The sequence below is a fragment of the Apodemus sylvaticus genome, chromosome 1 (genome assembly GCF_947179515.1).
Source record: "Apodemus sylvaticus chromosome 1, mApoSyl1.1, whole genome shotgun sequence".
Taxonomy (NCBI): domain Eukaryota; kingdom Metazoa; phylum Chordata; class Mammalia; order Rodentia; family Muridae; genus Apodemus; species Apodemus sylvaticus.
Window position 1 is genome coordinate 61385784 of NC_067472.1, and position 16861 is coordinate 61402644.

The 16861-nt window shown below is 49.6% G+C and overlaps 1 protein-coding gene and 1 pseudogene across 3 annotated transcripts in view; one reads left to right on the top strand and one right to left on the bottom strand.

Moving 5' to 3' along the window:
• The first annotated feature begins 1804 nt into the window (after positions 1–1804).
• Cars1 (cysteinyl-tRNA synthetase 1) overlaps positions 1805–16861 on the top strand; it is a 44975-nt gene continuing 29918 nt past the window's right edge. Inside the window, exons 1-6 of one of the 3 annotated variants that reach the window (XM_052194621.1) lie at positions 1805–1914; positions 9288–9536; positions 13368–13459; positions 14807–14895; positions 15478–15574; positions 16181–16279. In XM_052194621.1, the coding sequence (XP_052050581.1) occupies positions 1890–1914; positions 9288–9536; positions 13368–13459; positions 14807–14895; positions 15478–15574; positions 16181–16279 (651 nt within the window). In that variant the 5' untranslated portion in view covers positions 1805–1889. The remainder of the gene's footprint in view (positions 1915–9287; positions 9537–13367; positions 13460–14806; positions 14896–15477; positions 15575–16180; positions 16280–16861) is intronic. The other 2 variants (XM_052194630.1, XM_052194639.1) reach the window with 2 other exon arrangements.
• LOC127684547 (ferritin light chain 1-like) lies at positions 4836–5440 on the bottom strand (annotated as a pseudogene).

A 16861-nucleotide genomic window follows, 5' to 3' on the forward strand; every position in this document is an offset into this window, starting at 1 on the left:
TTTTTTTTTGGTTTTGTGGATTTGATTTTTTTCGAGACAGGGTTTCTCTGTATAGCCCTGGCTGTCCAAGAACTCACTTTGTAGACCAGGCTGGCTTCGAACTCAGAAATCTGCCTGCCTCAGCCTCCCAGAGTGTAATTTAATGTTCTGATGGTTTGTATATGCTTGGCTCAGGGAGTGGCACTATTAAGAGAAGTGGCCTTGTTAGAATAGGTGTGTCACCATGCCTTTGGGCTTTAATACTCTCATCATAGCTGCCTGGAAGCCTGTCTTCTCCTGGAGGCCCTCAGCTGAAGAGGTCGAACTCTCAGCTCCTGCCTTGATGATAATGTTCAGAATCTCTGAACCTGTAAGCCAACCCCAATTAAATGTTGTTCCTATAAGAGATGCCTTGGTCATGGTGTCTCTTCACAGCAGTAAAAGCCTAAGACCTAGGTGATAGGTTATTTCTCTGCTGCTCTTGAAATGAGTCAGTTCAAGCCAGATTAGACTACATATAAGGCAGGTTGATTAGGAAGCTGCTCTCAGGCAAGAGTTCACTGGCACCAAGGACTGAGACTAGGAAAGTCACCATGGTGGGGGGAGGAAAGGAAAAGAGAAAGGGCGTGAGTACAGAGACAGAAGACAAGGAAAAGGAGATGAGGAAAATCAAAACATCTGGATTATATAGGGAAGATCCTCTGGGGGTAGGACAGTCCAGCGCTGGGCTGGAGAGTTCAAGGTTGGGACAAGGATATGCCAGGTAGGTAGTGAGGGATGCTGAGAGAACCTTGAGACCAGGTCTGCTTTGAAATATAAAATTTGCACCTCAGTCCCTTGTCCTGGGGTCCATAACCAAACAATATATATTATCGTGTACCAGTTGTTTTTAAATTAATTAATTAATTAAATAATTTATTTATTTATGTTGAGACAGAGTCTCATTATATAGCCATGACTGACCTGGAACTCATTGAGAACTGCCTGTTTCTCCTTCCTGAGTTTCCAGGATTAATATCATGGTGGCCAAACATGGTTTTTGTTTGTTTGTTTGTTTTGTTTTTGGCTTATTTATTTTCATTGTATTTATTTATTTATTTATTTATTCATTTCCCTGCGCATAAACACACACACACACACATACACACACACACACATATGTATTTTTTTCACCACAGGCATGCAAAGCCCACTAAGGCCAAGAGGGTTGGGACCGGTTGTGAGCAGTTGTGAGTGCTAGAAATCAAACCTGCATCCTCCAGAACATCAGCCATACTCTTGACCACCGAATCATCACCCAACTTTAAAACAGAGCTATTTAAAAATATATATTTTGAGACAGGGTCTCACAATGTAGCTATGTTTTAAAAATAATACTTTTCATTTCTTCTCACAAACTTCCCTCTGATGGTGTCTTGGGAGGCGACATAATACACACAGGAAAGAAAAGGACTTAGCAGAGAGTGTAACAGGAACTGCCCGTTTCCTTTTGGAGAGAGTCTCAGACAAGGGCGTTTTCCTTGATCCTCCCCTTCATTCGCTGAGTCCGGTCTTCCCTTCCCTTACATCTCCTTAACTTCTACTCGCTTCGCCCCGCCCCTCTACCCAGCTCCTTGCCCCTCCCATTCCCTCGTTTCGTCCCGCCCCTCGTCCCCCGCCTCCCAATCCTCTTCAGCAGCCTTGGGTTAGCGCTTCTGATTGGTTTAGTCCTTTGGCGACCATAAATTAAGTACCGCGCCCGCGAAGGCCAGAGTATTCTCCCATCATGCCCCACGCCGGCGTCAGTTTGCAGTTGCCTAGCTACTGGACGTGCCCGGAAGAAGACTAGTGGGGCGGAACTTCCGGCGCCGCGGTTGCATCAGATTCTGGAAGGCGTCTGTGGCGGCAGCCGTGGGTCTTGATTCCCAGTGATGGCAGGTTCCTCCGCGGAGCAGGGTGAGGTTTGCGGGATGACTGTGGGGCTCTGGGGTCAGCATGGCCCGAGTAGGCAGTACCAGGCTGGGGCTGTGTGGGTAGCATGGTCCAAGGAGGCAGTGCCCAGGCCGGTGCTGTGGCGACAGCAGTGGAACGAGTGGGAAATGCCAAGCGAGGCTGAGGTTGGGGGCAGCATTACCCAGGGACTTAGTGTTCAGGTCGGGTCTGTGGGGACAGCCATGGACTAAGAGGGCCGTGCCCAGACCACTGATCTGAAGATAGCAATGGCTTAAGTGGGCAGCGGCAGGCAAAGGCTGTTGGGCAGAGGATCCCTGGGCGGGAAGTGATCAGCTAGGGCTCTAAAGTGGAGGCTGTTTAGTTGGGCAGTGGCTAGGTTAGGGTTCTAGGAACAGTGTTTGCCCAGGTGAGCAGTGGCAGACCAGAGATCTGGATTTGGCAGTGGCTGGAGTGGGCAGAAATGGATCCTTAGGTGGGTAGTATCCAGTCCAGGGCTCTGGGATAAAAAGTTCTCAGGTAAGACTGTGGGGACAGCCATGGCCCAAGTGGGCAGTGCCAAACCAAAGCCCTGGGGATGGCCAGCGTCTCAGTGGACAGTGAGTGGCAGGCGAGGACCTGGGGGTGGCTGCCATGACTCCCTGAAGCAAGAGTACTGCTTGGTGGGACCTGACTCCTGTTTTGTTAGCGCCTCCCTTCCTCAGCTGCAATTTCTTGATTAGGTTAAGGCTAAAGTTTCCTTAGATACCCAGCAATAGGAGAGATGGTCCTGTGTCAAATAGCCTGTCTCCAGCTGGTTCCTGGTTGAGACTTCACCACTCCCCCTCCTGCCCTGGCTGGACTTTGGGGGTGAGGCAAAGGCCCAAAGATTGTTTTGGTCTTCTGCCCAAGCAGGTGGGCGGAAGGGCACATAAGGTTGGTACTTATGGAAGTAGGGCAGAGGAAGCAAGGATTCCATGTACACATACATGAAAGAGCTTGGGGTTTTATGAAGGCTTTAATCTTCACTGTGGTCAGCAGTCACCACAGGGACCTGTCCAGTCAGAGCATCACTGTCAGAGAGCATCATTGGTGATCTACTTTATTGTCAATTGGGAGACTCCCTCAGAAGGCAGTCACTTATGTCACCCCATGGTAGACCTGGGCCTTGGCAGATCTCTGAAGAGCAGTGTCTTTTCTCATTGTCCTTTTTAGCAAGTGGGTTCTAGAAAGAGCAAGACCTTGACCCATATCCTGAAAGGTCAGAAGCAAGCCTTCAAAGGCAGAATGCTTAGTGTAGGTTTTAGTCTCTTCGATGAAGGCAGAAATTAGATGTGAGCTCTGACTTCTCAGTTACCTGTCTCCAGTTTAGAGAATGCCAAGATCTCTCAGGCATCCTGTAGTGCTCTGTGATTCCTGTGCTCTTGCTGGGTTCTAGGTAGGTGGTTCTGATCACCTGAGCCCCAGATGACAAGTCTGCTTAGCATGTGCCTAGTGACATTGGTACCTAGCTTTGTATTCCAGCATTCCACTCAACTGACATGCCTGGATTCTAGCTGCTTCATCACCCACAGCAGCTTTTATAATTCCTCCTAGACTACTATAACACAGCAACATGGCCATCAGCTCCACCCTAAGCTGCCCAACAGGTCTAGGATCACAACTGTGCCCATACTCACAATACAGGAAATGGTTCCTGCCACTGAGGGTGGTGTAGTCATTGAATGAGTTCATAGGAAGACCTTGGAACATTGCCTGGTGTGTAAGGACCAGGTCTGTCAAGAATGGGACTCTGTGACTTCATCCATCCATCCATCCATCCATCCATCCAATTGAGACACAGTTTCATTTAGTCCAGGCTGGAATTCATGATCCTTCTGTCTCCTACAAGGATGGCAGGTATCACAACACCTTGTCAAGTTTCCTCTTTGGCTTTTAAATAAAAATGTATATATGGTGTGCAGATCACCAAATGTATATATGGTGTGGGAGATCACAAGTTCTGAGGGAAGATGACCCAAGAGTCAGAACTTCCATGAAAAATCCAGGAATGGGTGGTGGTGGGTGTGGTGGCATGTGCCTGTCATTCAGTAATTTTAGTACTCCAGAGGCAGAGATAAGGGGATCTTTGGGAATCAAGACTACCTGGTCTAAGTAGTAAGTTTAAGGCCAGTCATAGGTAATAGATACACAGTGAAACTTTGTCTCAAACAAATTAACAGAAAAGAAATAAAGAAGAGACACAGGGAAGATAGCCACACTTTCAACACATCCAACAAAGCTATGTGTGGGTACACATCATTATTTCTTAGACTCTGGAAGATGAGGCAGGAGGATTACCAGTTTGAGACCAGCCTGAACTACATGGGATCCTGTCTCAAACAACATAAAACCATTCAGGAGCTGGGAAGCCACAGTACAGAGATGGTCTTTAGTTGCAACTGAGGGCATTTGGGTGACTGCCTTTTCCTTCCTGTTTCCTCAGAAGATGGCCAAAGCTCTGAATGACATGGGGCACAATGTCACCCAGAGTGTGGGATAGCAGGCTTATTTCAGGACCTCTGATAGGTGGAGCTCATTTTAGATGCCAGATTTTTCCCATAGTAACAACATAGTCTTCATAATCATACCTAATGTGTAGTCTGCCTTAGTACAAGTCCCAGTGCAACTGTAATAGCGCCTGTGTTCCTTTTGACCCTTCCTGTGCAGATGAGCACCCTGAGGACTAGAGAAGTGAAGTGATTCAGTCTGCCATTACCACAGCTAGACATAGGGCCAGGTACTTGAACTACCATACAGTGATTCTTTTTCAGAATCTCTTAAAATGACCAGGTTAGTTCCAGTTGCCAGTTACTGGAAGTAGAATGGACCCCTCCCCCTTTTTTTCCTGTTTTAAAAAGCTTTATTTTTACTTGGTCCAAGATTTGAGAGAGGCTCCAGGGTGGTTGCTAGTGGCTTGAGGGGTTCCTTCTGGTGGAGGTCCTGAGGTGGGCTGGTGCAGAGCAGAGGAGAGAGCCCCTCGGAAGGCACAGAGGCCTCCTAGTCGTGCTTGAAAGTGAAGCGCTCAGAGATACTCCCTCAGAGATGCTGGGGCAAGCTAGCCTACAGAGGTTGGTCAGGTGGTTGCCCATCTTATGGATGAGCTTCACCTCCTCATCCATGAAGTGACTTTCCAAGAAGTCACAAAGATGCAGGTCTGTGCGGGCAGCCCCCAGGGTATGCAGATCCAAGAGGGTCTGCTTCAGGCTCTTCTCCAGGGCCAAGGCAGCTTCCATGGCCTCCTGGGCTTTCCCCCATTCACCTTGAGATGGCTTCTGCATATCCTGGAGGAGTGCATGGCCCTGAGATCATTCTGAAAACTTGAGGAGATGCTCGGCACCCTGACGCGGCCAATTGGAGGAAGAAGTGGCCTATACCCTCGAGCCATGTCATCCCGATCAAAAAAGAAGCCCAGAGAGAAGTAGGTGTAGGAGGCCCACAGGTGTAAGCTGGCCAGGCGCTTCACAGCAGCTTCCACTTCGGTGGAATAATTCTGCCGAATCTGAGAGGTCATGGCTGGTCTGGAGTATGGGGCTAACTGTGAAGATGGTGCTGGCTGGTCCTAGGAGCTGAAGGTGGCGAGGAGATGGTCCCGGAGGCTGCAGCTGGAGAGACTTGTAAGGCGGCTGGAAGCTAATAAAGTGGGAGTCTCCAGATTTGTTCCGTCCAAACACTGTTGAAACAAAACACAGATCCACAGGACTTCCAAGGCGCTGCCAGAATGGACCTTTTTGAAGGATGCAGATATTTGCTTATCTGTGGCCTTATGTTCCTGGGATATTATTCATGGAAGTAGCCTCTGAATATATGAGTGTTTTCTAGCATCTCGAGCAGCAGTTCCTGGTGGCAGTAGAGTGGGAGCCCCATAGGGAACATATGGGAAAAGGAGAAGCAGAAGCAGCTAGAGGGCCCGAGGGGTGCTTTTGCTGGAGGAAACAATCTGTAGGTGTGGTTACCGTTGGGACATCTGCAAGGTGAGGGCTTTGAGGGACCCTTAGCAGTAGTGGCAGTAGTAGACAGAAGGTCAAGAACAAGTGACAGTGCAGACCCCTGTCAAGTCAAGGCTTAACCTCTGGGAGCTAAGGGGGCTGTGCCAAGATGCTTTCTTCCAGTGTACTTGAAAGGGGACAGGAACAGGTACTGAGAGCAAGTGTGAGTGCTGATGGGAGGAGCCAGGCAGGATGCTGCCTTCCATGTATTAGGGCTATGGGCCATTGGAAGTGACTTTTGCTTCTTCATTGTGCTGAATGCTAGCTTCTGTGCAGTCACAGTGGCTGTTTGGCAGAGAATCTGTAGCTGTGTCAGTTACTGTCCACCTTTGGGACCGTCCTACCATCAGAGAGCTCTGCTCTTTGTATGTTCAGGGGATGAGCTGCCCTTCTGTGGAGGCTGAGTAGTGACATCAAATTTGCAAAATGGACTTGGGAGGAATTCTTTTGTTGTCAAGCAATGAACAGCTGGAGAATGGCGTAACCAACTCCCCTGAGAAAGCTGACCTGTTCTAGGCATTTCCTCCAGGAGTGTCTGCACAGCTCCAGTTAGACCACCTTACACATTCTCAGTTCCTCTTCTCACCTGGCCAGACTTTACTCCCTCACAGTGGTCTGGGCTGCGCTACACAGAGCCTTTGGGATCCTGTGGTCTGGCACATTCCTCCAGGGAGCCTCTGGAGTACTTCAGTGATTATAATCATAGTAATGCCAGAGCAATTACAGTAATGACAGCAGCAAGCCTGGTGCTGGCTTTTTGCCAGAGGTTTGTAAAGCACGTTAAGTGTAATTGCACTTAATGCTCCAAGGCTTTATGAGGCTGGTGGTGTTAAGTGTGGTTCCTTCTGAAGAGGGCAGGTGCTTAGCCTGGTGGCCCCACCCCCCTCCCAGAGCTCTCTGCAGCCTCGTCCTATTTCCCAACACTGGCCCTCGAAGCTACCATTAGGGAACCTCGAGGGTACTTAGGAGAAGCCATGAAGTAAATATTTGGAGTTGTCCTAGGCATGGCTCAGTGGTGCTCAGGGACTGCTGGGCAGGGGCTGCCTTCCTTCTTGGGTAGGTAGCCTCTTTATCTGGGAAGAGATGTCTGTCCTGTTAATTTCACCCAAGTGGCCTAGAGGCAGTGTCATGAGAAAGCAGTTGGAGGGCCCTCTCTGTAGAGCAGAAGGCCCAGATCTAGCCCCTCAGCTTGGCTGAGGGGCTGGAACAGAGAATTGTTCTTTTTTTTTTTTTTTTTTTTTTTTTTTTTAAAGGTTTTTTTTGTTTGTTTGTTTTTGTTTTTGTTTTTTTTTTCCGAGACAGGGTTTCTCTGTGTAGCCCTGGCTGTCCTGGAACTCACTCTGTAGTCCAGGCTGACCTTGAACTCAGAAATCCTCCTGCCTCTGCCTCCCAAGTGCTGGGATTAAAGGCGTGTGCCACCACCGCCCGGCTGAGAATTGTTCTTAAACCCACAGCTGGGTCCTGAGACCTTGCTTAAAGAAAGAATGGAAACTGAAACTGGGAATTGTAAAAGTAACTTTTATTCTCCTGTAGTAATTATTATCCCGAGGCTTACTGCCTCAGTTTACTAACCTCGGCCTAGTCCTGGAAGTTTCTAGCCTCTATACAATCTAATTTAGGCTTAGAATATTTTCAGCCTCTGAGACTTACTGCTGAATAAGCTCACCCTTTTTAGTTCCTTTCTCTCTCTCTCTCTCTCTGCCTTTCCTGAATAGCTCTCCTTGGCCTCATACTAACTTTCTGTGTTCTAATCTTCTGGTTCCTTCTCATTCCCAGGCTCATTCTGTCTTCACCTGTCTCTGTAAAAATCTCCTGGTAAAACTGCATCCTCCCTTTTTTCTCTCAGCACTGCCCTTAAGTAGCTTTTCTTTCCTCTTTCTTCTTGTGAGAGTTGGGCAGATCCTATTCCATCAATTCTTTGTCTGCTTCATCCCTGTGTCTGCCACACAATTTGACATCACTTTCAAACATGACTGCTTCCTTCTATAAACTAACTCTACTTTCATTGTTTGGAATTAAAGGTGTGTACTAAGGACTGAGAACTAAGGAAAAGATACAGGGCTTGCAGTGTGTCCTAGAGTTTCTACTGCTGTGATAGAATACCATGACCATAAAACACCCGGGAAAGAAAGAATTTATTTCTCCAACTCAGGTGACATTCTATATTGCTGAAGGAAGTCGAAACCTGGAGGCAATTTCTGTTGCAGAGGTCTTGGAGGAGTGCTGTTAATTGACTTGCTCCTCATGACTTGCTCAGTCTGCTTTCTTACACATCCCAGGACCACCTACTCAGGGATGGCCCCACCATAATGCCTGGCTCTCAATTACTAATTCAGAAAATATGCCACAGATTTGCTCCTAGGCCATTCTGGTGGCAGAATGTTCCCAACTGAGGTTCCCTTTTCCTAAATGACGAGCTTACACGAAGCTGACTTAAAACTAGCTAGGACATGATGTAAAAGTTCAGCCATCATAGACGCTTAGAGTTCTGTCCTCCTGGAGCTCATGCAGAGCACTGCCTGGAGTCTGCTCACTCTTAGGGGTGGGTAATGGCAGTCATAGCTGTTACAGTAGCAGGTGCCCAGTGGAGGGGTCAGGTGTCCTCAGAATAGTTCCTTCTGGCAGCCCTGAGCACTCTTAGTGGGTTTGGAGAACTTAGGGAGGGATATGGTATTTCGCTCTCGAAGCCATGTTTTCCCAGTCTCCAGGCTTATGCATGGCTATATCATATGCTGAGGCTCTTCAGCTGCTACCCTCTCTGCAGCATACAAGTGGCCATTTCATTGATTAGTTTATTTTGTGGTGCTGGGCATCAAACCCGGAGCCTTATACTTACTAGGTGAGTACTCTGAGCTACATCTCCCAGAGATTTGCCTGCCTCTGCCTCTGCCTCTGCTGGGATTAAAGGTGTACATCAAAATGCCTGACCCAAGTTAGCCATTTTAAAGTACACAGTCCCTGGCATTAACATCACTCACGGCACTGCAGACCACCTCAGTATGCATGTGAAGCCTTTCCTTAAGGCTCTAGGAGGAAACCTGATCTGCTCCACTGTCACCCTGCCAGCCTCCTGCCAGCCACTTCTCTGCATGCCCACCTTGTGGTCCTTCCTCTTCTGGATGTCTGACATGCAGGAAAGGGCTTTGACAAATACAGCTGTCTGGCTCTTGTTCCTTGGAAGCTTTCTGTGCACATGCCTGACATCCTGTAACCTCTTCGTTTTCCTATCCCATGCCCTTTGCCTGCCCTGTCCGATGTTGCGTCTCCCCTTCTCACTGCCTGACGTGTGCTCTTCTTCCTGCTTGCCTGCCTGCCTGATGTCATGGGTTGCCTACCCTCTGGCCTGACATCCTGTGCCCTCTGTCTTTGCAGCTGCCGACTACAGGTCCATTCTGAGCATTAGTGATGAGGTGGCCAGGGTGCAGGCCCTGGACCAACACCTCAGCACGCGTAGCTATATCCAGGGGTACTCCCTGTCCCAGGCAGATGTGGACGTGTTCAGGCAGCTCTCGGCCCCTCCTGCTGACTCGAGGCTCTTCCACGTGGCTCGGTGGTTCAGGCACATAGAAGCGCTCCTGGGTGGCTCCCAAGGCAGAGGCGAGCCCTGCAGGCTTCAAGCAAGTGAGTAACAGCAGTGACCCTCTGCTTCAAGGGCAAGGCCATGAGGTGCTACAGGGCAGTGGATATCCTGCTGGAGACTCTCCTCTATATTTCAGTCAAATGTTCCTGAGGGGCAGAAGCCATCCTTGTTGGGTCTGGTAGGGTGAAGTCATGTAGCCAACATGTTGTAGCACCTTTGGGACCACTTCGGGGCCATACTTTATGCTGCTACAGGCCTGTCTTGGGGTTCCACTAATACTTTGATGGTAGTGGCTCTTGGTTCTTGTCTTTAGTCCCATAGGTTACATTCGTTTCTCTTCAGGTGCAGTGTCACTAAATATTAGAGCTGTATTCATTGACATTGAACTTTCAAAAAACACATAAGTCCCCTGTCTGCCTTGAGATGAAGTCAGTCATACCTGAGTCTGCTGGTGTCACTGGGCACAGTTGTTAGTATGGGGAGGCACTACTGGAAAGGCTCTGGTTTGGGACTCAAATAGTTTGTCATCTTGATCTGGCCATATGGGAATGCTCCCTTCTGTGGGCACTCCTTTCTGAAGTTGCCTGAGGCCTTTGAGCCCCAGAGTCCCTTGGTTGTAATACACTTCTCCTTTATGTGGAGAAGGCTGAGTGTTGACTTACTGTAGTCCCTTCTGGTGGCCTCCTAGGGATTTTGCAGACTTGGGTTGGGAACTTGGAGCATGTTGAAGGGTCTCCTAGAGTCAGATGCCTTGCTTTTTCTGTATTATCCCAAGTAAAACCCTGCTCCAGCCTAGGTGGGAGGTGTGGCTGCATAGATAGTCTTCCCTGGACCTTTGCTGTTCCAGTGTCCAGCACTGTGTCGCAAGTGTCAACTGTGTTCCAGATGTCATATGTAGCGCCAGGTGTCTTCTCCAAAGGTCTCAGGGAGTCAGATTGAAGATTGTGCTCTAACTCCAAGTTATGGCAGTAGGATGGAGATCAGGGACGGGCCCTAGCCTCAACAGCCAGCCTTCTAGGCTTCATTTATGGTCTTGGGAAGAACCAAATAGACACACTACTTACTATCCATGCCAGTGGACACAGCAGAGCATTGCTTCTCGGGCCTCATGGCCCATGAAGAGAAGGGCCTCCCACTACCGTCAGCTACTACCTAAGGGATGCTGTTGAATGGAAGATGGACCAAGGACAGCACTAAGAGGGCTGTCCTGCTTCTTCCAGCACCACAGCTGCCCACAGGGCCATGAGGACCGTGTAATCTTGTGAAGAAAATGCATTAAGTCAGATCCCTTAAGCCGAAACATGCAAAAGCACGGCTAGGAGAAGGAGCCTGGAGCTGGGCTGTCTGTGACTATTTACTGGGTTTTGGCAGGCCAAGGCTCCAGCGTCCAGTGTCTCCATGTCTCTGGATTGACAGTAGCTCTGTCTGCCTCCATACGGCTGTGAGGATTAGAATTCTCCCTGTCATGTGTGCCTTCTAAAGCATGCTCTCCAATAAGAAAGACCACTTCCTCACTTCAAGCCCACAACATAGCCCACTCTTCTTACTGCTTGCTGCTCTAAACATAAAATATGCCACATCTTGTCTTCACCATCCTAGCCTCCTTAAGCCTGAGGACTTAGCAGCAAAGTATCCTCTCAGACATGGAAAATATGTATGTACTTTTTAGTCTTCATAGTTCCCTTCCCAAGGAGCCAGCCCACTTCCCACCATCCTTCCCTCCATCACCCTGTGTGGTTCAGCATGGAGGTCCACTCAGTCCTAAGCTTTGAGCTTTCTTGGGGGCTCTCACCTGGACGTGGGGCTCAAGCTACCTGCATTATCTCACGCTCTTGGGGCTGGCTGTTGCTTCCCAGCAGCTTCTCCATCTTTGGACCTTCAGCATCTTGCATCCTCTTTTCAAAGTGTAACCATCTGCCTTACAAAGCTGCGTGTTTTGTAGTCAGTGACACTTTCAGTACCAGGACCCATGTCACCATGGGTGCCTGGCCTGGAGTGGGACTGTTTTCATGTGTTTGTGTGGAGTGACTGTTTCAGAAGAAACCTAACCAGGCTGACAACACCTAGGAAACTGCTGTGGGTTGTTGGGTTGTGGGTTCAGGGAGAGCCTAAGAACCTCACCTGTGTGCCCTGCTGACCCAGAGAGCCTGTGCAAGGCAGGCTGTTGAGCATCTTGTCCTCTTATACCCTTTTCCAATCTTGAATGTGTCTCTGCCAGATGAGCTTAAAGCCTGATACTGGCTGTGGGGCTGTGGCAGCCTTTAGTGTAGTAGCCCTCCATAGTGTTTCTTCTTGTGAGAATCCAGCAACACCTCCATTTTTGGTGTTACCTCTGGGTCTTTTGAGGAAGTACAGTTTCAGGAGCCTCCATCACATTGAGATACTTTCTGGTCAGGTACTAGTGTGCCCAGGGTAAGCTGAGACTGAGCTTGGTGACTGGTGAAGGTTTGGAGTTTTCCTCCATCCCAGCCTGTGTCTGCCTGTGATAGGATCCCACACTTACCCGGAGGAAGGAGCTCCTGCTTGCTGCTGACCAGTCTTACCTCCCTCATCTACCCCCACACAGTGATGGTATCCCCTTTATCCTTAGTCTCCTCTGCTCTGTCTTCCGTGATCTGGCCAAGGAGATGGCCTGTGTTCATAACCAATTTCTCTGTGATTCTTAAAGCGAACCAGCAGGTAGACCTGCTCAGGTGTGGTGTCACTTACAATCAGTTTTGCATAGGAGTCAGAGGTAGCCAGAGGCAAGAGAAGGAAGGTGAGGGAAGACCAGGACCAGGTCAGCTCAAGAACTTCCACCTTGCTCAGCAGAGGTGAGGGGGCCTGAGGGACTGGGCTGCAAGGTGCATTGCGGTCTGCCATAGCTGGCCCAGTGAGAGCCCTACACGCAGACCTGCATAGGCGCCAGCACAGGGCCTGGCTCTCAGCAGGACTAAGGAGGAAGGCAGGTGTGCCCGACAGCATGGGCAGGCTGTGGATAATCACATGGTCTCCTGGTGGGCTTCAGTCAGCTTTTCCGGACTGAGATTGTGAGGCTTGAAGCATCACCCTTGTGACATCTCAGAATACCCAGGCATGCAGATTAGGGATAACCTTTCTAGAAACATGTCTGTCTTCAGGGAAAGACCTTCAGGCCTCAGATACATGCTAAAGAGTGACTATGTCATATAGTACCTGGAGAGCAGGCACTGCCTGAGAGAAAGAGGCTGGGCTGTGGAGCTTACCAAGCCAGTGTGGACCAGCCTGGGTCAGAGTGGGGATGCAACAGGCTTGTATCCAGAGGTTAGGGTCAGTCTAGCTGTGGGGCCAAGCCAGATTTGATGCCAAGGACAGAGACAAGGAGGGGCTGCAGGCCATTCTTACCTTGACCTTTGTTGCACCTGGTAACTTGGAGGTGGCCTGTGTGTCACAAAGTCTCCACAGATTCTTACCTGAGAGCTGGGGGCAGCAAGGGCTGCAGTGCCATTGCCATGCCATAGTCAGAGTCTATGGAGACCCAGAGGCATGGACAGCACTATGTCACTAGATGGGGATGGGTGCATGGCCAAGAAGGGGTAGGAGGTGTATGGCATGCCACCTGGCTGTTCTTGAGTCTCTCTGGGAGTCTTGTTTGTTGGGATGCAGCAGCAGAATGTGAACTGAAAATCACAAGCCACATGCCTTTAAGCCCAGCACTGAGGAGACTGATGCCAAGGATCCTTAGTTTGAGGCCAGCCTGAACTACATGGGAAGTCCCAGAACAGCTGGGACTACAAAGTGAGAATCTGTCTCCAAAGCACAAGTGCCATTGTTTAGCCCTGGTGTTGACCAGAGGTTGACCCGCTTGTACTACAGGGTGCTGCCATGTGACCCGTCTGCTCTTCTGCCTCCAGGTAAAGGCCGGCGAGTGCAGCCTCAGTGGTCCCCCCCAGCAGGGACTGAGCCCTGCAGGCTCCGCCTGTACAATAGCCTCACCCGGAACAAGGTAAGAATGTTAAGATGCCCTGTGCCCTTGCAGGGCAAATGATAGTCTGTTAACCACGTGACTCCCATGTTCCCTCAGTTTAGGCTCAGAGTCCTTCTGTTACTCCAGTGCTGTGCTATGGCCTCTGCATCTACTGTTACTCCTCTCCCTTAGCCTCTGCACCCAGACAGAGCTGTGCTCTGAGACTAGGGTACAGATAGATGCCTTATGCATGATGCTTTGGGGAAGTCTGCCTGCTGGCCTCTCAGCATTGGCCAGGCCTGATGTTCAAGGTCATAATAGCCAAGCCAAGTGCTGGCAGCTTTCAGGAGGACTCATGGCTATCAGACACTGTCCTAAGCCAAGCAGATTAGGTAAAGTGGCAAACCCACCAGGTGATGTTGGAGCCCAGCATGTGTCAGGAAGCCAGTACAGCCTCTTAGCCTGAAAGGCTCATCATGGTTTGTTGTACTTAGCTCACACCCATGGTGGCACAGGCTTCAGGAAGCTCTCCAAGTGTGGGATGGTTATTATTATTTTTTTATATTTTACTTCTAATTATGTGTATATGTGTGTGTCTTTGTGGCAGTGTGAGCATGAATACAGTGCCCAGAGGCCAGAGGAGTCAGGTCCCTTAGATGTGAAGTTACACATGACTGTGAGCCACCCAACGTGGGTGCTGGGAACTGAATCCAGGTCTGTCAAAGCAGTATGCACCCATCTCTCCAGCACCCTGGCTGAGTGTTTGATCACGTGCTCAACAAGCAGGAGACACACCTGGGACAGGTCCCATCTGCCTATGTAACTCGCTGACAGTGACACCCTCCAGAGAAGTCTGTGAGTGTTTGGATGCTCTGGCCCCTAAGCCAGGCTCCTCTGGAAAGGACAGACCTTGGCTCAATGCTTTCAGCCTTTTGTTCTTTATCTGAAGAAGATGGCCTCAGTGTCAACCTCCTGAGGTGGTTGTCTAGAGCAGTTAGGATTCAGGCTGGTATTTGTTAGCTGCAATTTTTGCTAAGCTGACATTTTCACAACAGCAACTTTGTTCCCTTCTCCACTCAGAGGAGGAAGAGGGGGAGGAGGGTTCCAAAAAGGGAGGGGGTGAGGACGCCTCACCAGGCTCTCACTACACAGCTTACTGAGTACCATGACTTCATCAATAAAACAGGAGACAGGAGCTTCTTGCTGGGGTGGCTCAGGCCTTTCATCCAAGTATTTGGGAGGTGGAGGTAGGCTTGTGAATTCAGAGCCAGATTCTGGCTCACAAATAAATGGCCCTCAGCCATCAGTTAGCTGTCTGTGGCTCCTCTTGCTGTGCTGTGGAGTGTCGTGAGTTTCTGGTGATGGCATTCCTTGTTTTTTAACAAGGATGTATTTATACCTCAAGATGGGAAGAAGGTGACGTGGTACTGTTGCGGGCCGACTGTCTATGATGCGTCTCACATGGGACATGCCAGGTGGGTCTGATGCTGGGGGGGTCTGTGCTGCTGGAGGATTAAAGGCAGCAGAAAGGGGAATACACAGCCTGTGGGAGCCAGCCTGGAATCTGCCCTGGTGAACATGTGATGGGTGTGTACATGACATGCAGACCTAAGGTGTAGTGGGCTGTGACCCCTTTCCTGACACACATGGACACACACGTTACTGGTGTGACTTTTCAGAGTTGATGGCTGATGGGGTAGAAGCCATGAGCCTGCCCCTGACAACTTTCCTTAACCCAGGTGTCTGATCCAGAAGTGCTCAGGGCCGCAGGTTTTCAGATTTTGGACTATTTTCATATAAATGGGAGGTCTTGGGGATGGAACCCATACTAAAACATAGCATTTACTTATATCACATTCATCTTATATACATAGGCTAAAGGTGATTTGAATTCTTAACAGTTTTGTTCATGAAACATTATTTCATAGCATGGAAATTTGTGGCATCACGTGGGTGCTCAGAAACCTTGGGGTTTGCTCAGCTTGTTCATGGTCTTGCAATATCAAGCTAACAGGCACTGTGTGCCAACCGGGGAACTGTGCTTTCTGCTGCTTCAGGTCCTACATCTCTTTCGATATCCTGAGGAGGGTGCTGAGGGATTACTTCCAGTATGATGTCTTTTACTGCATGAACATCACAGACATTGATGACAAGGTAAAGGGGGTGCCTGTGTTAACGTTTAGACCTGATGGGTGGCATGAGAGGAAGCAGGACTTTCAGATAAGAAATCTGACTTAGGAGGCTGAGACTGGGTGATTTGAGCGTGAGGCCAGTCTGGACTGCATAAGGAGTTGCAGGACTGCTTGGGCTACATGGATGGACTGATGGGCTGGAGGGGAGGCAGACTCATGTCTGACCTAATAAACACTGAGTCCCTGCTTGGAACCGATACACAGTGTATGCAAGTGTAGAGTCATTTGCACAGGTGCTTTGATGCTGGAGAACTCTGCAGATTTTGGGCACTGGCTAAGTGTCTATAACTCCTGGTTCTTTGTGGAAGCAGGTTCACTCTCTCTTGCTAGTTGAGAAAGCTGAGGTCTCAGTGACCTGTCCTTAGACACCCAGATGTTCACAGTAGACCTCAGCTTCTCTTTGCGGGTACATAAGGAAGGGCGGTAATAGTGTCCCATGGTGCCACAGTGTTTGGGACCTGTGGTTGTCCCCATGCCTCTTGACCCTCACTCAGAGTTGCAGTATAGGAGCAGTTCTACATATGGGAGGGCATGGACTCTGATCATAACCAGCCTCCCACCTCTCCAGATCATCAGACGGGCGCGGCAGAACTACCTGTTTGAGCAGTATCGGGAGCAGAAACCCCCAGCTGCCCAGCTCCTGAAGGATGTCCGTGATGCTTTGAAGGTAGAGGCCATGGATCCCACCCTTGCCTCCTCCTAGTGCCTCTTAGGCCCTTTCTAGGACTCAAGTCAGCTTCATTGGGGCCCCAAAGCCATAGCAGGTGTTGCCCCTGCCAGGCCTACAAGACAGTTGGCTATGATGTGGAGTAGGTAGTGCTCCTGTCACTTAGGGGAAATATCCACCTCCACCCCTCTTGATGTCTGGTCCTCAGTGTTGGGGTCATGAGCAATCCGATGCCCAATTCTGACCACAAGGCAGACCCTTGATCTGTACATCCTCATCATGTTCATGGTGCTGGGACCTCCTCTGAGGAAGTATGATTTCTTCACATCCACACCTTTGCTCTAAACGAGCCTTTCAATGTATAGTTACTAGATGTCTTAGTTATTTTCCTATTACTGTGATAAAACACTGACTGAGGCAACTTACTGTTTATTCTGAATTCTGGCTCCAGAGTCATGAGCCCATTGTGGCAGGGAGGCCTGGTAGCAGGTGCAGAAAGCCAAGAGCCCACATCCCCAGACACAAGCACTGAGCAGAGGAAGCAGACTGGAAGCAGTAGGGTGTGGCTTAAGATCCAGGCAC